At 36.9% G+C, this 25507-nt stretch overlaps 1 protein-coding gene across 2 annotated transcripts; it reads left to right on the top strand.

Annotated features, from left to right (window-relative positions):
• Positions 1 to 17709: 17709 nt before the first annotated feature.
• On the top strand, positions 17710 to 22101 carry LOC131435974 (protein DEK). 2 transcript variants are annotated; one of them, XM_058604296.1, is made up of 9 exons: positions 17710 to 17781; positions 18445 to 18598; positions 18968 to 19717; positions 19867 to 19946; positions 20022 to 20177; positions 20238 to 20475; positions 20549 to 20745; positions 20820 to 20972; positions 21041 to 22101. In XM_058604296.1, the coding sequence occupies exons 1-9, from the start codon at positions 17740 to 17742 to the stop codon at positions 21053 to 21055; spliced, it is 1785 nt and encodes a 594-aa protein (XP_058460279.1). In that variant the 5' UTR covers positions 17710 to 17739; the 3' UTR covers positions 21056 to 22101. The 2 variants fall into 2 exon arrangements, with proteins under 2 accessions (XP_058460279.1, XP_058460278.1); XM_058604295.1 differs by having other exon boundaries at positions 19849 to 19946.
• The last annotated feature ends 3406 nt before the right edge of the window (positions 22102 to 25507 follow it).

Here is a 25507-nt window from a genome sequence, read left to right as displayed (position 1 = left end):
GTAGGACGTCCCCTTTGTTAGAATTCCTTTCCTATACGCAGAACGGGAAACAGTGAAACGATATAAAAGAGAGAGTTAGCAGAGCGGCAGCCAGTAATACTGAATGGGTCGTCGAGCTGTTAACAGCATATTGTGGAGGAACAATTAAGGGCAAGGTAAAGTCCCGCTCAAACCGTGCTGGTCTGAAGTGCCCAGTTGGCGGCAGAATCCATCGTTTGCCTCGGAAGAGGAACTACGCCGAGCGTGTCAGTGCTGGTGCATCGGTCTATCTGGCGGCAGTGATGGAGTACTTGGTTGCCGAAGTGTTGGAATTGACCGGTAACGCTGCCCATGACAACGAAAACGAAAATCATCCCTCGCCATCTGCAGCTGGCCATCCGTTGAAAACTCCGTCCTTTTCAGGATGACCACATCACTGTGATAAAGAAATATTTAGAATTGCTTTAAGTTTAGCCAGTTCTGATACGCCTGGAAAGTAGAATGCGCAAATCAAGTGGAAACATTTGTTCTAACAATTTTTGTTTTCGGCCGCATACTAAAGTACTCGCGACAAAAATACATATTGATCTGTGGCAACTCTGTTTCGCACGGCATATTTGTAAACTAGTATAATGATGTGTTCAAAATCATCACTTTCGCTTTCGCATTGCCGTTCGTAATTGAATGTGTTAGTGACGATGCAAATTATTTTAACTCCCATCTTGATGAATCTTTTGGTAGGAAATATTGAGATCTGAGATGGTTCTCGTGTGTGTCTTGTTTCGGCAATGGGCCTTGCTGGACTTTTTGGCTGCCTTTTTCGGTGTCATTGTGCCGACGGTGTCTCGTGCATTCATATCGGGAAACAATGAGACGACAGGTCCTCGATGTTGCTGTCGTGTGTCTTGTTTCGGGAAGAGTTGCTCAGCAAATGATAGGAAAAGTGAACCATTCAACTTTTATATGGATGCTCTTGTATAGATACAGACATCTCGCGTTCTGATTGGCTGGTGCTGTCATGGGTTAAATCAAACAGGTTTTTCAATAGTGTACTATTGAAAAACTTCAATATTGTTGTAATACACGTTCAAGTTGAAGATTTTCGATTCTATTGGTAGTTAGATTATATAAATCCTTCTACAGATCACTGAGCTATGAGCTTTCAAAATACGAGAAAGGCAAACGCGCCATATGAATTATCCTCTTTGATACTCGTTTATACCAAACATTTCAGAAAAGTTTAATTGTGAACTATTTAAGAATATGTCACACAACTGAAAGTTTTATCATAAAATTGTGATCATATTTCCGATGGCATGTAGCAAGAATTATGTTGATTCGTTAGATATAACAGGAGATATTCACGATCAAAAACTTATCACTCTCTCAGAGGGTAAATTTTGAAAAGGCGCCCCATAGTAAAGTAAGTCGTATTCACGACAAAAAGTACGGGTGTGTAATGTCAGAGACATAACTGGATGTAGTGTATACGAATAAAACTGACACGATTTCTTTACACTTTCAAATTCGAATTGATAGTTGATCGATTGTATGAATTGCGAAAATTTCCCCCTTTTCACTACTAAAATTTTAAATGATTTTTGACGTCGATTATCTCATTTCGGATTTTCATATTTCATTGAAAGAAACTATCAAGATGCTATACAGGACTCATTTCTGTCTTTTAGAAGGACCAAATTGAGGAATTCTCTACGATATTTAGCACAGTTCGAAACATTTTTCTCGAAAAATTTTCGCACAGCGAAAAGTGCACGAAGCAAATCAAAGTATTTTGGTTTTTCACTAAACTGATGATTTTTTGCTTCGATTTGCAAAGAAATAATCTTAATAGTTCTTTACATAACTTTTAGAGCCATTAGAACGGCTGATTTTATATAATGTTGTCCACTTTTCGTTTCTCGTTTTCTTTCTCTCCAATGCAAACGACCAGCAGCTGATGCTATCGTTCTTGCTTGAATTGAAACTAGCTTTGCGAACAAACCGACACATCCTTTCGCAGTGCCAAATGATGCGAAACTGGCTTAATGCGTCTTCTCGCCTTGACGACCGGAAGGCAAATGAGAACTACGACCTGAGCGTTTGAGGATTTTAACCACGCAGAAGCTGCGCTCTCCGACGCCGCTGTTTGAATGCGTCTTCTCGCCCCGACGTCTACTTCCATCCTACGCACAAGAAGAAATTATCGATTTTCGACTACGGTTCCCCTTTTATAACGTTCAGTTGAAGATATGTGCCTGACTACCTCAAAATCGTCGTCCTTGCGCGAAACCCCCAAGCGAAAGTAAAGAGTTTTCCACGTTATTTTTAAATTTTCAGAAAACCTAATTTTTGAGTTGTTTGTGGTTATCTCACACCGTTCAAAATATTATCCTAAATTCCTGATCATATTTTTGATGAAATAGTAAAAGAATTATGTTGCTGCCATTAATACAAGTCGAGATATTCACGATCACTTTCTGCCCATTCTTCCATATGGCTAATTTTGAAAAGGCGCCCCATAGTAAAGTAAGTCGTATTCACGACAAAATGTGAAAATAATGTCACTCACTTTTCTCGGAGATGGAAGTTCTTAAGATGTCATAAGAATATAGCCAAATTTTCATTCGGATCAAACCCCTAGTTTCGGAGATAGGGTGCTCAGTATGAAAACGTCAATTTCAGGAATACTTTGTTCATAAGCTACCTTTTTATATTGGCTAGTGATTTTCTCTAGTTTGCAAACCATGAGACTCTGTAACCAAATAAACCATTGATTCCATAAATGATTTGCTAAATTTTATCTAAGTCCGACTACCGGTACATTTTTCCCACATTCAAATCGTTATAGAGAACCGTAAATAATTTGTAGTTCATGTTAGTGTATGGTTGAATAAAGCGAATGTCACTATGTTGATATCCAGCTTTCGGTTCCAGAAGTACCGTCATATTATAAAATGGATCTCACTTCACTTTCTCACATATGATTGAATAGATTTTCACTAACTTAAATTCAAATGTAGCGTATCAATGTAGTAGTATTATGTAACAGAAATCTCAAAAACTATTTTCTAAACTTTTCAAATTGCAGTATTTCGGGGAATTTCTGCTGTAATATACAGAACAAAATTAAAATGAGAAAGGCATGATTACACTACTAGGTGGATTAAAACAGGTTTTAGTAATACTGTTGATTGACTCTTGAAAATAATTTTCATAATTGGAAATCTTTAAAATTAGACTTTGACCAGCCTTTGACCTCCTTCGAATGTATCTCGAATTCTCAAAAAATGCTTCTTCTTGTCCCTGCGTTATTAAAAAAAGACGTAGACATTCCCACTCAATACATTTTATCTACATGCAAAATTGATTTAATATATTAAATATTTTTAAAAACAGCTGATCACACAATGACCGCTCTACGCATGTCGCACCTATAGCGGTCAACCTAAAAGCACTGTAACAATTTTACCTATCTTATGCGAAAGCCCATATATGCATCGATCTTTGCTTGCAGAATTATAATGGTGCATCCAGAGATGTCCATCTCCTCTGTGTGACGAAGAGCAAGCAAAATTTCTCCCCACGCACTGACAACTTCAACGAGAGCTCTTCTCTTTCACATATATACACCACTATTGTGCACGCATCATGAGTGCGTTTGTTTATTTCCTTTTACCTCTTCCACTGAATCGCACCAAAGTGCTAGAGCATTAGCTAATAAATTCTCTGAGGTAGATGCAGATACTTTCACAGAGGTGTACATGCCGGTGAGCACTCTGGTGTATGGTTTGCGTAGAAGAAGCGTGGGGCACGCAAAATCAGCTAAATAAAACAATTTATCGTTAAACTTGGTTTTCATTGCAAATTGTTCATAGCAAGACCAGATCTACTCTCTATTAATTAAAGTTCACAGAAGTGTTCGCTCACCATCACGCGCCAGTGATCACTTGGGTGTATTTAGGCGAGAGCACGTGAGAGTGATTCGTGCGAAGAGAATGTTGTTCTCTCGCACCAGCTTCTCTCAACACAAGCACGCACTCAAAGTCTCTCTGTCTGGACACTGAGAAGAAGTGCGCTTTCCTCTTTGTGTAGAGCGGAGCAAATGTATCCGCAGTGTTTAATTGAAACCTACGCCCTGGTGTATCACTCTAGTGAAATGCCATCTCTGGGTGCATCTAAACTAAAGTACAACTCATTCAACCAAGCGGACCAAATAGAAGTAAAAACATTGACCAGCAGCAAAACAGCTCACGGTGTGCTGACTGGACTAAATTCTGTGCAGCCGTACAGAATTCAGTTCACGGCTGAACCGATTCTCACAAACTTAGATTTAAATTAAAGGTACAATCGTTTCATACAAAGATCCGACTTTTGGTTCTGGAATTACAGGGTGATTAGTGAAAAAAGATTTAATTTAAATTACTTCCTCACTTTTCTCAAAGATGGCGTGACCGATTTCAACAAACATAGGTTCAAATTTCATCCGGATCCAACCTCCGGTTCCGGAATTATTGGGTGAAGTTTGTTTAAAATTTGATACCGTCATTTAAAGCGGCAAAACTATTCCAATCTGTAGCCATTGTCATTAGACAACCAATCAAACCGATTCCAGCTATGTTGATTCTCGGTTTCCGATTCCGGAAGCACCGGAAAAGAAGGTAAAATAAACTTGCATCAAAACTGTTCCAATCGGTTGTTATTGTCAGTAGACAGCCAAACATTAATTTGGCTTTCCTTGTGCCTTGTTCTCCCCATAGACTCAAAAATGGATCCCAGGTCACTTTTCTCGAACCAACTTCGATTATACCGGTTCCCGCATTCCGGTTTCGGAAGTACCTGCAACAGTGGAATTCACTTCGTTTCCTTAAAGATGGATTTTGAGGGTTTTTATTAGCCCCCCACCCTTGGAAGATGCTTCAACATTAAGTTCCATTAACAATAGAGTACTTTTTATATAAAGGACAAATAACTTGACTTTTCTTTCAAATTTTTGCACCTTCCCCACCTTTTGAAATCCCCCCTCCCTTGAATCCCCACACTCCTTGAACCACCCCCACCCCTTTTGAACCCTCCCTTGAATGATTCCTGCGGGGGGCAGGATGGAACTGTATCGTTTATTTGTAACTAGGGTAACGATACCCCCACTAATCTTAGTGCCAATAGTCATCTCATACGAAAACCAATAGTTAGAGCGAGATCTGTTATCTCTGTTCGATAGATTTTCTTTAAGGCTAAGATGAAAATAGATATATTCGCTTCGAGTTTTCGCGTCACTATAACTGAAGTAATGCACAATTTTGTTTACCTTTTTTTTTACTGTGGCAAGAGTTCTTAGTGCCGAAACCTCGGCCGAAACAAAGATATTGTATGCGATTTTATCACAGTCGAGTAATCGGCAAATAACATGTCGAATCTACTAATTATAGGGCCATTGTACCAATAGTACGCAGATAAAAATATTTTACATCATCAGATAAAAATTATTTAAATAAATTTTTATACACATACTTGGAACAGGCAATTGAATGGAAAGTTACTTTACAGTTTATTATTCAATATTCTTTGACATCAAAACTAATCGTTTTTTTTTAATATCAAGTCTTGTCCATTGAAAGAGCAATACATTTCAATTTAACTTTACGTCGATCATGATTTTAAATCAGATTTTCGATTCAATTCATGTCTATTTCATAGTACTTTTGATTTACATGTCGTGTAAATTTAACTATTTTTTTCTGTGTACATTGAAATCAAGTTTTAGAGAGATTTCAACTCTGAAGTTCAAATGTTTACGTGCAGCGTGCATGTATAGAAAAAGTCACGGGAGCGTGCTAGGGTCAATGTATTTTTCGCATACATGAACATCACTTTACGTTTTTTGGATTTATATTCAAACAGACATCAACCTGAAACTGAAGCCGAGGCCAGAGAAGCGACACATTATTTCTACACATATCAAAGTACGGAATATTATAGTGGAAAGGGCTGTAATTTAAATTTGGTACTTCTTTATATTTCGTTGAGAAAATTAAACAACAATCCAAGGCTTGAAAAAACCACCGAGAGGAAAACCAGAACGCAGGTCTAAAAATTATCGGCTTTCGTAGTAACAGGGCCGGCGAGAGGTAAATGGAGGAATCCTCCAGGGCCCAAACTTTTTCAAGGGGCCAGAAAATTCAAAATTGTTTTATTCATTATTCATAACGTAATAAAATATCAAAAATCGAGACAAATTTAGCTTACGAATTTGTTGAAATAATGTATTTAAAAATCTCTTGATACGATGACATTCTTATACTCAAAATGTTTTTCAATTTTCATGTTTAGGGGCCCGTAATATTACAGTTCCCCCGGGTCCGAATTTTCTATCGGCGGCCCTGCGTAGGAAGGCAGCTCATAACCCAAGTAACATTTTTAATATCAATAAATACTTCTGGCTGTCTTCAATGCTACATAATAAATCTTGCATTACAACATTTAACTCCGCGAAAACCTACTGAAAACCTTTATAAGAGCATATTCCTGCCAGATGGACCATTCTTTATAAGGTTTATAAAGCAAAGTGAAGAATCAGCATAAACCTGCGATAAATCTTTTCGAAATGATTTCAAATTCAAGAAAATTTTGAAATCAACTTTATGATCAACATTAAACTTTTTCGAATGGAATGAATTCCGCAAACAATAAACTTTCATTTTTGATATATTTTTTTAAAATATTTGTTTTGTCGGTTTTGAATGCAATCAGTAAGAATATCTTAGATTTTAATTACGAGTATGAGACTTTTTCTGAATGCAAAAACTTCGCGTGCATTTATTTTTATCGTGAATGTATAGATAAAAATAAGAATTATAACTAATCGCCGTGAAATGAATGTGGTTTTCGCGATCATCATCATTTTCCATCATTTATAAAAAAAATAATTTTTGTGTTTCATCGTTATTTTTGTATAAATATGTCACATAAACCGGCGAAACAAAACACGTGAAAAATTTTCTAAACTGGTTTTAAAACTACACAAATCGATAGTCATGATCAGTAGGCATCTAAACAAACCGATTCCGGCTATCCTGGTTCCCGGTATCCGGTTCCGGAAGTACTGTAAATAGTGATCATATATACCAAAATGGATCTCACTCACTTTTCTCAGCGATGGTTTGACCGATTTCCACAAACTTAGATTCAAATGAAAGGTCTTCCGGTCCCATACGAAATTCCTGAATTTCATCCGGATCCGACTTCCAGTTCCGGAGTTATAGGGTAAAGTGTGTTCAATATTGTACACCGTCACTTAAACCGACGGAACAAAAACCGTAAAAAATGTTATAAACTGGACTCTAAACCGTTATTCCCAATATTATGATCAATTGAAAGGTCTTATGGTCCTACCAACAATTACCGCATATTTTCGGATGCAACATACATTTAAATCGTAATTTAGAGTGTTTACTAGTAGAGTTTGTATGTCATGTTAGTTGGTGGCCGTACGAACCGACTTTTATTATACCGGTTTTCGGGTTCCGGTGCCGAGAGTGCATATAATAGTGAACCCTCTTCATTTTCTTAAGGATGACCTACGCAATCAAAGCACTGTTTTATTCTGTATGTTATACTAGTTATTGCACAAACAATCTCTTGGTTTCTTTCAAAAATCGAAGAGAAAATTTTTGAATAGAATACCACAATATTATACATGAGAAAGGCATCATTACACCACTAGGTGGATTAAAACAGGTTTTTTTAATCTCATTTGTTCCGTGTTATTCAAGTGTGTGGTAGAAAATATTTTTCGTTTTGAAGTTTATACTGCTTGTAAAATAATGAGAAACAAACATAATACTTTTATGTTAATTATCACTGATAAAATCTGCATAGAAATTCCGTTATAATTAATATTTCAACAATATTGCTGTGCAATATTTCAATCTTTTGTGTTTTGCGTATGTTCATCAAAATTCCAATTTCAATTCAAAGAATATTTAAAACATTTTTTATATGGTGCAATTCAATTGAAATAATCACGACCGGCTTATTACTTAGATCATACAATGATTGTAGTTTTATTATAGTCTCCTCTACCATTTATTCACTAGTCGATTCCAAACGAACGCTACAGAAATCCAAACAACTACCATGCATACCATTAACTACATAAGGACAGAAAAAAATGCTGTTTGGTATCACCTATCCGTCTCGCTTAATGAAAACACAGAGATTTATATTTCATGCTTGTTCGTTGTACTAAACCTCCTTGATATGGTCAATAGAATTGGTTTTGCCAGGATTCATCTGCATCCGTCCGACAAACCCTGTGCAGAGCAACCATCGCAATCTCATCGTTTGACTGATTCACCTTGAACTTGCTGGCATAACTGGATCGACCGTACCATGTAACCATAAGTCCAGTATCTCCTGCAACAGCAGCAGATAATAGACCACTGTCCTCCATATTCACATTAAATCCAACCATTGAGGCAATGCTGGAATCACCCAACAAATTGTATCAGTTTTAAACCGCTCCGGATTAAAGTCGTTTCCTCGAGTACAGCGGACCCCTTACCCGGTTGAAAATACTACAGGTATAAGTTGATGATGCAGATGCATTGTAATGAAATACTTCATGGATGAAACAAAACTGCACCTGGTAGGATTCAAGCATCCTTTGATGCAGTCATTGTAATTACACTTTTTTTATTCTATGGCAGATTAACGACATCTTTTCTAGATGCATGGGAAAATGGTAATTTACTTTGATTTGTAGAAGTTTTCAAGAGCACGATCGATATTCTCATTCGATAAAACGTGTTCTACGAATTACCCAGGTTATAATTTAATAGAACTTATGCACTGCATAGGCTTCAAACAGCTAAACGTGTTTTATATATTTTTTCAAACTGTGATCACTATCAAGTTCTAATATCTTGGAAAAATCCTCTATCTATCTTCCTAAGTTATCTAAATAACTGTCGTAATCTATAATAAAATGCTTGATATACGCAGAATTTGATTGTAGATAATGAATTTTCACAAATTGTTTTCAACACTTAAAAGAACTTCATCATAGGCCATGGAAATTTGATGTAAAACTTCGTAAATTATATTCCATTCGTACAGAAATTTACTGGCTCCGAGTGTAATTTGCACTCGGCGAGCAAGTGAGACTGTATGAATTTATATGCACGATATACCAGCCAAGCAGATATGTGCTTCTGTGGCTCAGTCGACTAACTGGTGTCCTTTGTGATCTAATGGTTTTCGGTTCAAGTCGCGTTGTTGATGTCGATCTTTTGATTTTTATTCCTTTCGTTTTAAAGCCATGTAATTTTAGAATCACACAATTTTTCATATTCTTGAATATAAATTTGTGTGAAACATGACGCTCCGTTTATGTGCATCTGATAAGATATAAAATGGCAAGAATTTTGAGAACTGTGTACAAACTCTACTAGTTTTTATTATAATTTTGAAGATTTTTAACGATTTTGCCATCGTACTCTAAACGACGATTTAAATTTTTGCTGTATCCGAATATATGCAGTAATTTTTGGTAGGACCATAAAACCTTTCATTTGACCCTAAAATGGGGAATAACGGTTTTGAGTCCAGTTTAGAATTTTTTTTACGTGTTTTGTTTCGCCGGTTTAAGTGATGGTGTACAATATTCAACACACTTTTCCTATAATTCCGGAACCGGAAGTCGGCCCGGATGAAATTCAGGAATTCCGTATGGGGCCCCTTTCATTTGAATCTAAGTTTGTGAAAACCGGTCAAACCATCGCACAGTGCTGCCAAGGTGGCAGAAATCCGAAAACAAAAAATATTTTTTTCCTGCGCGGTATTAATTTTTTTGAATTCTCAGATAAGTGAAGGATTACAGTTTAAAGTATTAAAATTTTTGAGTAAGAAATAATCTCTCCATATCCTCTCAAAGATAGGGTATTGTAAACTTTCTTTTCGTCCTTCCATACAAAATATATGGCGTAATGATGATGTTTTGCGATTAGAGTTCTATATAGGTAGGAAAGGGCTGCCACTGTTCAATAGTATTTGATTTTATAGCATTTTTTCTCTACTTTTCGAAAACCACTATGCGATCCTGCATATCTCTGCACCTTGAAGGTTATTTTCAATTGTTTGCGGGGTCGACAATAAAAATCACAGAAACAAGGGCTATACTTTTGTAAATGAAGTCGGTGCGAGTAAAATTTAAATAAACGGCTATGTGATAAATAAAATCAGTAGATTTATAAAATACATAACATAAAACACCTATATAAATGTTGTTATATAAATCTGTTTATAATATATCAGGCGTTGGAATACATTAGTACCGTTTTTTCTGCTAAGTTTTTCAAAGTATAGTCCATCGTTAAGTACTACTTCCTGTCATCTTCCTGGTAATACTCGGATACCACGTTTGAAAAATTCTTTTTTCTCAGATTCGACGAATGAATCGATCCAATTTTTGGTGGTGTCGTAGTTTTTGAAACTGACCTGACAAGTTATGCGCCATGGATTGGAACAAATGGCAACCGTATGGAACAATGTCTAATAAAAAATAGCGACTGGGCAGAAAATTACAAAAAAAAATTAAAATTTTTGAAACATTGCATTGTCATGTAGCAAAAATACTATAGCAAAAATACTACACCATATTGCGTCCGCTTTTCATGCAATGCTCTGTCAAAACAAATTTGAACCGCGAAAACCACTTTTTGCATGTTTGCTCAGCGTCATTTTTTCGTCATTTTTCATTTTACATAGTTTAATAAGATAATTTAACATAATAAAAATCCACTATTATTAGTAAACCAATAGTATTCAACCAAATTCTGTTTTGTACTTATTTTATTGAAAAGTTTGTGTTCTTTCATAAAATCGAGTCGAAAACTTAAAAAAATGCAAAATGCAGAACATTTCCCAAAAATCAATATTTTAGTGAAAAACAAATAAAACACTTTTTCGTTTGTTACTCTCTCATCTTTACTCATAGTGCAATAAACTTCATCAGCTGTAAGTTACAACATATCAGAAAATAAACATAATAAGATATGCCCTTTTGGAGAAAATTGATGTTTTCAAGGTATAAGGAAAAAAAATTTTTCTGTGTATAAATTTTCCACACAGGTTTAATCATTATCTGAAACATTAGTGAAAGCTCCAAATCAATCACGAGATAAAAAATACACAAGTGAATTTATTAAAAAATGTCGTCATTTTCCGGTCCGTAGCGATTGGTGGTTTAGGTGGATCGAATATTTTTTCGTACATTATCAAGATGGAAATATGTTCAGAGACCTCAAATTATTAACAAAAAATCATCCAGCTGACGTTTATCGATGTATTTATGGTTTTTGCCAACTTTTGTATGGAGAGGCATCACTGTGCATCGCTGAGAAAGTGAGTGAGATTCATTTTGGAATACATGACAACTATTTTCGGTGCTTCCAGAACCGGAGACCTTGAACCAGGATAGCCGGAATCGGTTTGTTTAGTTGCCCACTGATAATAGCTATCGATTTGAGTAGTTTTGAGACCAGTTAAGTTACCCTATAACCAAAGACATCATATTAACAAGATATCCAGCTCTCACATTTCCCGAACAAATCTTTGGCAACATCCTTTTTTGCGACCATGGCGCCCTCAGGCGAGTCCGCATCGAGTCACGTACATAGAAGTAGGGGAGAGAAATGTCAAATTCGTACGCGCCAAAATAGCAGCACTGCGCACCCATACAATTGACATGACATGTTGAATGAGACGCCGTGCGATGGCGTTACTGAACTGAAGATTGAGATCGCTCCAAGCTGACAGGGTGCTATAACTCAGGAACCAGAAGTCGGATCCAAAAGAAATTCAGTAATTCCATATGAAACCGTGAGACCTTTTATTTGAATCTAAGTTTGCCAAAATCGGTTCAGCCATCTCCGACAAAGCTCAGTGAGATTATTTGACATACACACCTCAAGTAGCAATACGCAATTGATGCGAGTAAGTCCAAACTATGTTGCAACAAAACTACGAATATATTTTTTATGTTATACTGGTTAAAACAAGGTGACAGCAATGTTTCTTCATATCGTAACTAGTTACGAAATAGTTATTTAGGTTTGAAATAACCACATCTTTTTGTCATATTTAATTAATTATAAATTATAAGCTATCGTTACTCAATCCAAACATATCTTTCATAATAACAATGCCTCTAGCTACACAGATGAAATTTACACGAGATGTAAATCAATAGTAACATGGAATAGACATGGGTTGAATCGAAATTTTGATTGAAAACCTTCATCGATGCAAAACTAAATTGAATTACATTGAATTTTCAATTAATATAACTGTATCTTTCAATTAACGCTTATTTTGCGATTCAATTGTATTGAAACGTACAGAAATGTAAAGTAATTTTATGTTTAATTACCTGCTCCAAATATATGCATGAAAATAGATAAAAAATTCACAAAATATTTTTATCTGTGTACTAGTTGAAAATAAATTTATTTGACTCCAATAGTAGCAATCCGTAACTAGTTCTGATACCACTTATCCCAACTAAGTTGCAACAAGAGCACGAACATGTTTTTTATGTTATGCTGGTTAAAACAAGGTGACGCAGTGTTTCTTTATAACATAAACATTGAACTACCTATCATTTGTAAGTTATCGTTGCTTGATTCTAACATATCTTTAATCACAGCTATGGTTTCAGATACTAGTTGAAAAAAGGTTGCGAAACCATTATAAATACGTAAGCGTATATGCAAATCGTTACGGTGAATTGCTGTAGCAATAACGTAGATATTATAAGATTATAACATAAAATTTCTGCATTGATGCAGATAGCTATCGGTAGGTTTTCCCAACGTAATGATAACGGAAATGCAACCTAAAAAACTTTTGTTGGCTTGAATATGGCGATCACATCATGGAGTCGCAAGAAGTGTATAAAACATAAATAAAACCAGGATATCACTTTTTTCAAAACTACTTTTAGGTGAAAATAATGAAAGGCATTTTTGTTCTATGCACTATTATAAACTCGAAGTTAACAATATAGGGATTAACCATCGATTGTGATATTATAATTATAATGATATATGAATTTAAAGTAATGAGAAATCACTCTACTTGGATTAATTTTGAGCATTCTGAACATAAGGTTTTTTCGTTGTTTATTGTTCATGTCTTCATAAACAGATTTAGATTGAAGGCGCATAAAAAAACAGGTAATTAAAATTTAATTCTGCTCGACAGTTTTAAAATCGTTGTGAAATTTGTACCTTGTATCCACTTTATAATTTCAAATACTATACTGCCTTTTGTCGTGAATACGACTTACTTTACTATGGGGCGCCTTTCCAAAATTAGACATATGGAAGAATGGGCAGAACTTCATCGTGAATATCTCGACTAATGGCAGCAACATAATTCTTTCACTATTTCATCCAAAATATGATCAGAAATTTTGGATAATATTTTGAACAGTGTGAAATAACCACAAACAACTCAAAAATTAAGTTGAACATTATAAAGGGGGAACCGTGGTCGAAAATCGATCATTTCTTCTTGTGCGTTGGATGGAAGCAGACGTCGGGGCGAGAAGACGCATTCAAACAGCGGCATCGGAGAGCTCACCTTCTGCGTGATTAAAGGACTATTCACACATTTCAGTTCCGTGACGGTTCAATGAAAGTGCCTTCAGTGCGCCGTCAGTGTTCTTTTTTTGTCGGAACCCTTCTCTTCTGTTTCCGTTCCGGCACAGCAAATGCAGTGACATACCGACTTCAGTGAAAATAAAAAAATATCGGTGACGACGAATTTGTGTTTGCCGGACGGACGCTACTCTGACGGCGAGCTGCACTGAAACGGCATGGTGCTGGATAGGTGTGAATGCGCGCATAGAAAACGAATGAAATAATATAAGCATCCGTGCACGATGTCGTGCCGGCACTGAACCGGACCGGATATGTGTGAATAGTCCTTAAAAATCTCAAACGCTCAGGTCGTAGTTCTCATTTGCCTTCCGGTCGTCAAGGCGAGAATACGCATTAAACTAGTTTTGCATCATTTGGCTCTGCGAGCGGATGTGTCGGTTTGTAGGCAAAGCTAGTTTCAATTCAAGCAAGAACGATTGCATCAGCTGCTGGTGGTTTGCATTGGAGAGAAAGAGAACAAGGAACGAAAGGTGGACAACATTATATAAAATTAGCCGTTCTAATGGCTCTAAATGTTATCTAAAGCACTATTAAGATTACTTCTTCACAAATCGAAGGTGAAAATCATCAGTTTAGTGAAAATCCAAAATAATTCAATTTGCTTCGTGCACTTTTCGCTGTGCGGAAATCGTTCGAGAAAAATGTTCCGAACTGTGCTAAATATCGTAGAGAATTCCACAATTTGGTCCTTCTAAAAGGCAGAAATGAATCCTGTACAGCATCTTGATAGTTTCTTTCAATGAAATATGCAAATCCGAAATGAGATAATAGACGTCAAAAATCGTTTAAAACTTTAGTAGTGGAAGTTTCGAAATTAACACAGTCGATCAACTATTAATTCGAATTCGAAAGTGTAAAGAAATCGTGTCAGTTTTATTCGTATTCACGACATCCAGTTATGTCTGTGAAATTACACACCCGTACTTTATAATGTTGATAGAAAAACATTATGGATTCATTCAATGTTTATATTGTCGATGGCGACAAAGTTTCAACTAGTTTACTTGAAAACGAAATAATTTATAGAAAAATAAGTTATTTCAGTATGGGATTACAACACGACAACTTATTTTTAGCTGACATAGAAACTAGTAGAAACTGCGCTTTTTGAGTCACGCAAGTGATTGGATGTTAGTAAAAATAACTCAAATTTCGAGTTGCAAACCAGTCACAAATAAACTAGCATAACAAAGAATGTTACTTGGGACATAGACATTGATGAGCTCGATGAACTGTATATGCTCTTGTTCGAATGGTATATGCCCTTGGCCAATTTTTACTAGTCGGTTTTTCAAGTGATTGCATAACCTTTCTACAAGGTCCGGCACTCGAAGTGTTACAACTTCAGACCGCTCGCGCAGCTGACGCACGGGCATCAGCTCTCTAGAAATTTGCTAAATGACAGTTCGGAGTTGTATTGTTTACAAGCGCAAGAAAGCATTTTGCTAAAAGTGAACGCGAAAAAAAAAATCAGTGATGGAGAGAGCGAAGGAGTTGCTTCGTTTGGCCGAAAGCGGTCAATTTCCGAACATTGTATTTTCTGACGAGAAAATTTTTCCAATTGAGCAATTCGTAAACTCTCAAAACGATAGGGTTTACTTGACCGACCGTTCATACGAGAATTTGAGTCATCGATTGGCCACCAGGAGGCAGCACCCGCAACAGATAATGGTTTGGGCCGCTGTAACCGAGTGAACCAAGAATGGCTGAAAAACAACGTTCCGAACTTCATCACGTCCACACAATGGCTCTCGAATTCACCAGATGCGAATCCAATGGATTATTCTCTTTGGGCCATTTTGGAGAGCAAAGTCCGAACTAAAAGATACACCAGTCTCTAGGCGCTGAAAAAAGTTATTGTCCGCGAGTGGGCCAAAATACCTGCAAGTCACATTCGGCAGCTTGCGATTCGTTTTTTGACCGTCTCAAGGCCATAGTCAAGGCAAAAGGTGGTCATATCGAGCAAAAGTGAATTGATTCTGAATTTTGTATTATTTTTACACATTTTGTACTTTGAATTAAGTAAAAGTAATTTTCCAAACTGAATTTATGGCCTTTTTAAATGGTTACACTTCGAGTGCCGGACCCTGTACATGAGAAAGGTAAAACGGGAACGTTCCCGTTGAGACATTGTGGAGGCGCTACAAAAAGTTGTGCACTTGCATGCCCCATTACAGAAAGGTGACAAAAAAAGCCCTGAATTTACTTGAAATATATCACTGTTTATTTGATAAGTGGAAATAATTGTCAAAATTGGTGACATGACGGTGTATCAAAACTTTGCAGTGTTTGGTGCTCAAAACGCGACTCCGACTGAAAACCAGTATAAGAGCATATTCCTGCCAAGTGGACCATTATTCAAAAGGTTTATAAAGCAAAGTGATCAGCATAAACCTGCATAAAATTCTAACAATAAATTTATTCGGATTGAGTGAATTCCGCAATGAAAACACTGTCCCGCATACGCATGGCTGCCAGATGGCTGACTAAACGCTACCAGCTGGTGAAATATGGCTGGCAGACATTCTGGTGACCGACTGCCTCACCTCTGCCATATATACAACTCAAACGATACAACCGTATCCACCAGGATTTTTCCACATTGAAATCTTTGACATTTTCAGCAAAGGTGAGAAGATGAAAACGCTCGGCTAACGTAGATACAGGCGACTTTGTTTTGTCAAATTGGATTTGACAACCGTCACTGAATCAATTTTGGTAGCCGCCTGGTGTCCATGGCTGCACAGGTAGCCAAAACGCTATGCGGGGTCATTTCGATATTTTTCTCGAATGTGTGTGTCATGCAGCATTGCCAGGTTGCCAGATTTGTCTGGAAATTGCCAGATTTTTCTCGTTTCGCCAGACACTCAAACTAATCAGATCTTTTGCCAGATTCTCTAAATTTTCAGAGATTCTCCAAATTTTCCTAGATTTTGTCAGATCTCGCTAGATCTTCACGGTTTTGGCTTTCATGCGATAGGTGGGGAGACCTTTTGTTTTTGTTGCTCACTGAAAATGAAGCCCGGCAAAAATTTCCTTGCATATAGTAGACCCAGACAAATCCAGATAAATTTTTGAGTTTCGACAGATTTTTGTAAAAAATAACCTGGCCACGCTGGTGTCATGTCGCTTTTGAATACAAACAGTACCAATATATTAGATGTAAAAATCAGCCCGGTGGCAACAATAAGGCTCTCTAGCCAGTGCTATCGTAACCAACATCTCGGTCCATCGGGGCCTTCAAAGCTAGCAAGTCAGTGAGAGCAAAGTAAACAAATACAACACTTCATCGATTGTGAAAGTCAGTATTGCAATTTGGCACGTTTCATAACGATATCACATTCATAATCAAACATATAAAAATCAACTTTGTTTCAATAAATCACAGATATTTAGCATCAACAAATTTTTATTTATGTTTACATACTTCTTCGCTGTTTTCGTCTTTGCGAAAAAGATGATGGTCACAAAAACATGGCGGCCCAGTAGGGACTTGGTAAAAATCTATACATTCAGTAAGCAAGTAAGAATTATAACTTGTCGTCTTGAAATAAATGCGGTTTTTGAGAAAGTCTTCATGATTCATAAAACTAAAGTTTTGTGATTCATAGTCATTTTTTGTATGAATCGCTTCTATTTCGTCAAAACTTTTGCATATGTTATTTTTAGTTCAGTTGTTAGTCCGAGTAAAAGGTTTTATAGAAGCATTGTAAAACTATTCTATTACTTGTCAAATGAGGCAACTATTATAGTTAAAATTAAAATTTTTAGTGATTGAAGAATCAATTATAAAACTCTCATAAATTATAATCAGAACCATAAGGCATTCGAATTGTTACTTGGAATGTCAGATGGCTATGGACCAACGAAAGACTCCCGTCAGTCTTTTTTCGTACAAGGTTGGATTGCTCACTGGGGATAATTATATGCCCGCCTTTACGATTATCTCGCTTCTGTGTGTATCCCGCCTTGTGTCTTTCAATGTTTGTGCTATCTGGCAAGCCTAATTCGAATTCTTCAAGTTTGATATTTTGCTAACATGTCGGCAAACGCCGATAAAGAGAAAAATTCAACAAAAATGGTACGTTTTTGCGGTACTTAAAAACTTGTTTAAAATTCTGTGAATAATGTAAGCTCCAGTGAACAGTTTCAAGTAATTCTTGCCGAAGTACACAGTACCAAAGTGATGTTTTCGTGATTTTGAAAAAAATATCCGATGCGCATCTTTTCCTGATGGCGTTGTGTTTGTTTTTAGTGATTGCTTTTCACATATTCCCGTGTGTAAAGCAACTGACTTATATTTTGCGGTTTGAATGAGAGTTAATAATAATATTTAAATTATGAAAAATTATTTTCATTAGAAGCGTGATACGTTCATCTGCTCTTTTTGAACTAGTAAAAACGGGAAAAACGCGTGATTACACTTTCATCTCCTGGTGTGAATGTGTGAGAGTTTGTGTCGTGGATTATTTTCGTGTTTCTACTCTGTTTATAAGGTACAGAGAATCTACAACCAATGCATTGCAGCGGCACGCGGCACGATGTATGTGTTGTTTTCCGTTCAGTGAGTCAAGCCTGCTTACGGTTGGGGCTCACCATGAATACCGTCTTCTCAAAATACTGTATTTCCATCAGTAAAACTAAACACCCAACAAGAAGATTACTATATTTCGTTAATGCTAGCGTTTTCATCAGACGACAGTTCTTCCAGTCTCACGCATATTTACCTTTTTTTTGTTGATAGGCTGAAGATCGTGAGGAAAAGAAAGCGACTAGCCCCATTGACAAGGAAGATTCCAAGGTAGAAGCTGGTGCCATCGATAAAAAGAAAACCGACGATATTGAAGACGGCAACGGCGAAGCCAGTGGAAAGGAAACTGCATCTGCTGACGATAAGAGTGAGTAGCAATGAACTATATTTTGGAAATTGAATTCTGAAATTTAGCATCTATATTCGGAATTAGTACAGATTTCAAGTGAAATAATGTGACTAGTTGTTTAGAGATAAAGTAACTTTCATTACAGTGAATTCACGTTATAACGAATAATATCAAAGCTGAACATATGAGGGAAACGCAGTGAGAACATTATTCAGAATTTAGAACAATTCCAATATAAATAAATTTCTATTTCATAAATGATCTTGTATGCTGCGGTTATTTGCATCAACAGTACAAGTCACAAACTATCGTCTATATTGTTCTTACTTACGCAGTTTCATAAAAATGTCTAATATATAAGTGATTGATTTACTGATAATATTTCAGCCGAAGACAAACTCAAGTCCAAAAACGCAACAGATGATAGAAATGTTGCCGAAGAAGAGGATGGTGAGGCAGAAGAAGCCGAAGATGAAGAAGAGGAGTTAGAAGACGAGGAAGATGAGGCGGATGATCAGGCCAAATCGAAGTCGGCGAAGGTGGCTAACAAAGAAGCGACTGTTGTTAAAGAGAAGTCAAAGCCAGAACAAAAACCTGCCGCAAAAAATGGCGAAAAAAAAACTATTCCAACCGGTAAACCGCTTGGAGCCATCGCTCTGATCGACGCAAACATCGCCAAGAGCAAGATGGAGACATTACAAACTTTGCATGTGTTCATCTTTGAAAAAGAGGGCAAAGCTCCGTTCATGAAGAAAAATATTAAAAAATTTGACGGTTTCGAGTTTGATGCCGACTCAGATGAGTACAAGAAGCGATTGCAAGCAGCCGAGAAGTTGGATATGAAAAAACTTGCTCAAACAGCCGAAATCCTGGAGTTGGACATTAAGGGATCCAAAGAGGAGCTTGCTGATCGTATCTTTAAATTCTTGCTTCAACCAGACGGAGATGAAGAGCTACCAGAAGAAGATATTGACGAAGAGGAAGCAGATGACGGTGCTGAAGAGGAGGAGGAAGCCAGCGAAGACGAAAAGAAGAAACCGACCAAACGTCCGACAGCTTCCTCTGGTAGAGGTCGTGAGACTTCCAAAGGGTCTGGTGGTAGACCAAAACGAGCTACTGCTGGGCGAGGTTATCAAGGTATGAGATCTGCAACTTACCAGCTTTACCATTGAAACCGTTTAATCGATTTTCCGATTTTTTACTAACATAAAATTCCTATTCTTAACTTTATCAGAATACCTAAATATGCTTCTGTTCGATAATTGTAGATAATTCCTTATATGTAGATTACACCAGTTCCGAAGATGAAGAGCGGGTAGTGAAACCAAGGGGGCGTCGTCGCAACGATTCCGACAGTGGATCTGACGTGAGTAGTGGTTGATCATTGAAAGCAAAAACGCGACTTTATTTGAATAATAAATAATCTTTTACGTTGAAACAGTACAATCCATCAGCTGGCTCTGATTCTGATGCCGGGAAACGGAGGTCTACTCGTGCTCCAGCTCGTGGAAGTCGTGTTTCAGCAAGAAATCGCCGTAAACAGTCTAGTGAAGAAGAAGATTCCGACCCGAGTCCAAGCGATGATGATTTCAGCGATGTAAGTTGTTCGAATATATGTTCGTTTCCGATACTTATCCAATGCAATATTCTGTGACAGGATGAACCTAAGAAGAAGAAAGCAAAACCGGTCGCACGGGGCCGGGGACGCCCAGCTGGGCGAGTGGCTGTTGCGACCAAAGGTCGTGGTCGCAAGCGAAAGGCTGATACCGAGAGCGAAGAAGAAGAAGATTCGCTGGCAGAAAGTGAGGACAGCGAGAGAGTTCCGAAAAAATCCCCCGTCAAAAGCAGTAAACCCGCGGATAATAACAAGGCGAAGAATGCGTCCCCCACAAAAGGCAAGGGTTGATATTTAGTAACTATGCCAATCCAGTTTAGTAAACTAACAAATTTTTACTTTACATGACACAGGTAGAGGTAGGCCAAAACGAGAAATGCCAACCAAGAAATCAAAACGCGAACAAAGTTCCGCCGAAGAAGAGGACGACGAGGAGCAGGAGCTTGGAGAAAACGAATCCGAAGAGGATGAGAAGCCTCTGAAAAAGACCGACAAAGAGGAAACAAAGAGCAAGGAAGTGAATGAAAAGGATTCTGCAGCACCTCCCAGTGTAAGTATTTTTATAGCATTTAGTGGATCTAATTTATGAAAACGCATGTTTTTCTTCAAATTTAAATTTATCAGGAGGATGATATCAAAGAATTTCTCAAAGAGATCCTTGAGGAAGCCAATCTAGAAGAAATCACCATGAAAACGGTGTGTAAAAAGGTGTACGCCAAGTATCCGGACCATGATCTGTCGCATAAAAAAGATTTCATTAAGGCAACAGTCAAATCTGTATGTACATGCTTATTTTCCTGCATAATTTTACAGTGAATGTTGAAAATAATTGCTTTTCCTTTCAGCTAATATCGACGTAAGAAATCCAATGTGTGAGGATTTATGTTTTTCACAAGTTTATGCACGTTTTATCACCTTCAAGAAATAACTAATATTTTACCATGGATATGATAAGAGCATACAGTAACGTGATTCTAACACGTATTAGGAGTGTCGTTTGACGACGATCAGTGATGAGACAAGCAGACAACCTAGACGGAATGGGAGCTGCGATGGATTTAGTAGTCAAATCAAGTCACAATCTAAGCAGAGCAAATTTCAATTAAGTTCAAATCCGTTTGAACAGAAGCAAACCATTAAACAAGAAGCAACCTTCAATAGAAAGTAGAAGAGCAGTTTATCAGAAATGTAAAGTTAAGCGTCATTTATGCAAACTGATCTTATTAGAACGTATATAAATTTCAAAACTAAATCGTGGGACGATTTTCGATTCAGATGTACAAAATTCCAGATTACATCAAAGAATTTTATACCTGTGAAACATGTTGCGAATTTGTTTTCAGTGTTTTTTTTTTCTTCTTTTTTTTTAGTTGTAGATTATTGTTATGTGCATAACAAAATTTAAACCTTTTTCCGCTATCGAACGAAAGTTTATTGATATTTTTAGTCTTTTGAAGCTATTGAATGTTGGTCTAACCCTCTCCAAGATATTCGTTTTCTGCACTATGTAATTAAAAAGAAAACAAATAAAATCAAAGAGCATTAATTCGGATCATGGCGAATGCTAAAGGCAACAACGTATAGGACAATTTTTCGGACCCAAGTTACACCCAATTTCGGCCTCAAATCAGAATCAGATTGAAATCGAAAACGTAAACCTCTAGAGTTTTTAATAATAATCAGAGTCGAAATAACAAAACAAAATTGTGAAATAAATATACAAAGAAGAACACTAACAAATTAAGTCGTGTTGAGATGACGGATAATAGTTCTTTTTATATCGAGAGTAATGTAATATTAATAAATGCTATAAAATGAAGTGTTTAATATAATGAAGCAAACGGACAAGAAAGAAGAAACATTCAAAAATATTCAGATAAAAATAAACTATTATATCTAGGTGGAACATCGCTGCTCATTTTGTGAGGAAAGAACGCAGTCCTCGGTCATTACTTTTTTTTTGGTAAAGTGAAGCAGTGGCCCTTATTTTGTTACCAGCATTGGTGAAAATCGAGTGAAGTGAAAGTTGCCTGCGCATTTAACACAGCCACACTAGCATAAATCAAATAAACATAGATTTCCCAGTGTACGGTGACACTAACAGCACCTCTAGCGAGAAACGGGTGTACTTTTTTCCATTAGCTACTGCGGTTGTGTTAAACGCGCCGGCAACTTCATGCATGCATTTTAGGAGCATTTACGCACCCATTCTCCACCAGACAGCGTTTTTTGTGTCACAGGTTGCTCACCTACATTACTATTACACTGGGAAATCTATGTTTATTTGATTTATGACAGTAGCTAATGGAAAAATACACCCGTTTCTCACTAGAGGTGCTGTTAGTGTCACCGTACAGTGGGAAATCTATGTTTATTTAATATATGGTAGTATGCAGCTGTTTATACGATAAGAGTCGTATGTGACATTGTGAAAAACAAATTGTTAATGTATCGCTTTTCACTTTGTCCTGTTGTCGGTTAACGGTCGAAGAATCAAACAAGTTCTTATACTAAGACCAAATTCAGCAGCTGCAAGGTTCATATGTATGGTCTATAATATAAAGCAGCCCTTACACGAGACAATATTATTGTCAATACAAGGAGTATTGACAATACTTTTGATCGTGTAATGGAAACTTCATTGGATTGACGAAAATATTGTCAAAAAATCAAAACTGCTCATCAATCCGACAATACTTTCTCTCCAGAGAAGAAACTGTCAAATATGTGCAATGAACTCTTCTCTCAATGTTTCAATGTTCAGTTGCAATATTTGAAGCTTCAAACGCTTGATTTGTTCGAAAAATGCGGACTCAAGTTACCAAGTCGATTGGATTGACGGTATTGACAATACTTTGGATTGACAATAATATTGTCACGTGTAAGGGCTGCTTAAGAGCAAATTCAGCAGCTGCAAGATTCATATGGGTGGTCTATAATGAAAAAGAAACTGAAACAAACGTATCTCCAGCAATCCGTTTTAGTTTTATTAATTCGACCAGTTCTACTGTCAAATTTAAAACTGGTATACGCTGCCGTTCTATTTTTTCTATATTTGAAACACAGATAAAACGCTGCTGGGGCTGCCAGATTATTTTGTTAAAATTTCTATATTTAAATTTTAAAACTGACATAAATTATGCATCTAGAACTAGAACACTCCTGAATATGCCCTAACTGAAACTGAAACAAACGTATCCCCAGCAAACCGTTTCAGTTTTCTTTATTCGAACAGTTCTACCGACGACACGACCTGCCACTCGTCTATCAAAACTGTATCGTAAATTTAACTACCCCTCAGTAACTGGAAATGTCAAATCGAAAACGCTAGTGAATTTTTTTAAACTGGCAGCACAAGTTGATATATTTATTGATTTTGAATAACAGTCACCATAACCTTGGTTACTGCATATCGAAGGCAAGATGAATGTAAACAAAATAAATTTCAGATCGGTTATTATATTACGGAACATTTTAATGGATTTAACTGACTCGAGCGGAATGTAAAAATTGAGGAGTATGAGTTATGTCCTTTATAAAGCCAAGTTCAAAATTCAGGTCTTGACTTGAAACCGTTGTGTGAGAAGGAAGACATGGAAATGACCGACAACGAGCTGAGCGAGGCTAGTGCTCTGCGGTACCTGCATAACGTACGGTAAAATGATTTCTTCGTGGAATTCCACTAGTAATCCTCGAATAGTGGCCAACAAAGTGAAATACTGTTTCCACTGCTGCGCAATCAACCGACACAAAACAATTTTGACACCGGCATATTACACCGAATCCTACTGCCCAGAAAAGCTAGCAGTTGAAGTGTACGGATGAATCGCTGGAAGCAGATCATTGTCCTCGTTCGTTGGTTTCATCCATAGTTTCGATTAAATTCCGAAAATCGAGTTCATTTAAATGCATTTCTGCTTAATTTGGACAAAGTTTAACACTAATAGAACTATTCCACCGCTTTCAAAACATGTTTATTTGTTTTGGGGTTCCTTGGTAACTAGTCCATAGCAACTTAAACAGTGTTGCTCGAGAAGATTATTTTTATCATTTACAAGGGGTCGCTAGATTTGTGGTAACTGGCGGTGAATCGTTAGCGAACAGTTTTAATGCTGATTTTTCTTCGGAGTGCCTGGTCGTGTCGTCGGTTCTACTGTCAAATTTAAAACTGGTATACGCTGCCGTTCCATTTTTTCTGTATTTGAAACACAGATAAAACGCTGCTGGGGCTGCCAGTTTATTTTGTTATAATTTCTAGATTTAAATTTTAAAACTGACATAAATTATGCATCTAGTACTAAAACACTCCTAAACATGCCCTTATGTTGCAAATTTTTGAACTGCAGCCACGGTACCTTTGAGAAAACCCGTTATATGTGCATGAGATTAACTTCTTTGGATAACACGTGAAATGTATATCAGAAATGTATTATTGTGCACAGTGCCTTTCGGTCCACTGGTACGATCATTCTGTCAAATACAATAGGTATTACTTTTTATTGATGAAAGGAAAATTCATGGCTTTGCTACACTTTTTTAAAGTTAGAGTTATTTAATCATAATTTCAAGCGGCCGATGAACAGTGGAGACAACGATCGAAAGTAGACGACAAAATTAGGGATGTCGTAATATCGAATAATCAAATAATTATCCAGATAATCAAGTAACAAATTTTTTAACTGTAGCCACGGTACCTTTGAGAAAACCCGTTATATGTGCACGGGAAATGTATATCAGAAATGTATTATTGTGTACAATGCCTTTCGGTCCACTGGTACGATCATTCTGTCAAATACAATAGGTATAGGTAGGAAAATTCATGGCTTTGCTCCACACTTCCACAAGAGGGCGGATGTGTGGATACAAATGAGTTTATAAAAATCCACGCATAACATGTCATGACAACTGCAGTGGGGACGATTACACCAGGTCAATCGAATAATCGACCATTCATTCGTTGCATCACGGACAGCTGCACAGGTAAGAAGTGATTCACTCTGGGTGATTCCATTTACAAAGGAAAGTCCATTATTCATAGTAATGACATTCCAAATTTGTATGGAAATTTCATCATTACACTGAAAATCGACACATTTTCAAAATGTGTATCTCTAAATACATTTCAAGTTTCTAGACTCACTAGTATATCAAGTACGCTTCATTTGTTCTTCAAAAGTTTGGGGCATAAATGTAAAGTTTGTCGTCAAATGGCTCAATCATATGTCATCAAATTTTAATCTTAAGCATGGACATGTTGATATCGAATGTTATGAACATAAGACAAAGATCATTGAAGTAGATATCTACTTGCT

This window comes from Malaya genurostris, chromosome 3 (genome assembly GCF_030247185.1).
Source record: "Malaya genurostris strain Urasoe2022 chromosome 3, Malgen_1.1, whole genome shotgun sequence".
Lineage (NCBI taxonomy): Eukaryota > Metazoa > Arthropoda > Insecta > Diptera > Culicidae > Malaya > Malaya genurostris.
Note: the sequence above shows the minus strand (reverse complement) of the source record. Positions and strands in the feature narration are given on the sequence as shown.

What these genes read in the sequence shown, in the direction of transcription:
- LOC131435974 (XM_058604295.1), top strand. Translation starts at nt 17,740, where the DNA reads ATGTCGGCAAACGCCGATAAAGAGAAAAATTCAACAAAAATG. An exon ending in TGCATCTGCTGACGATAAGA is followed by an intron (nt 18,599 to 18,967) that starts GTGAGTAGCAAT and finishes ATAATATTTCAG; the next exon opens with CCGAAGACAAACTCAAGTCC. An exon ending in ATTCCGACAGTGGATCTGAC is followed by an intron (nt 19,947 to 20,021) that starts GTGAGTAGTGGT and finishes ACGTTGAAACAG; the next exon opens with TACAATCCATCAGCTGGCTC.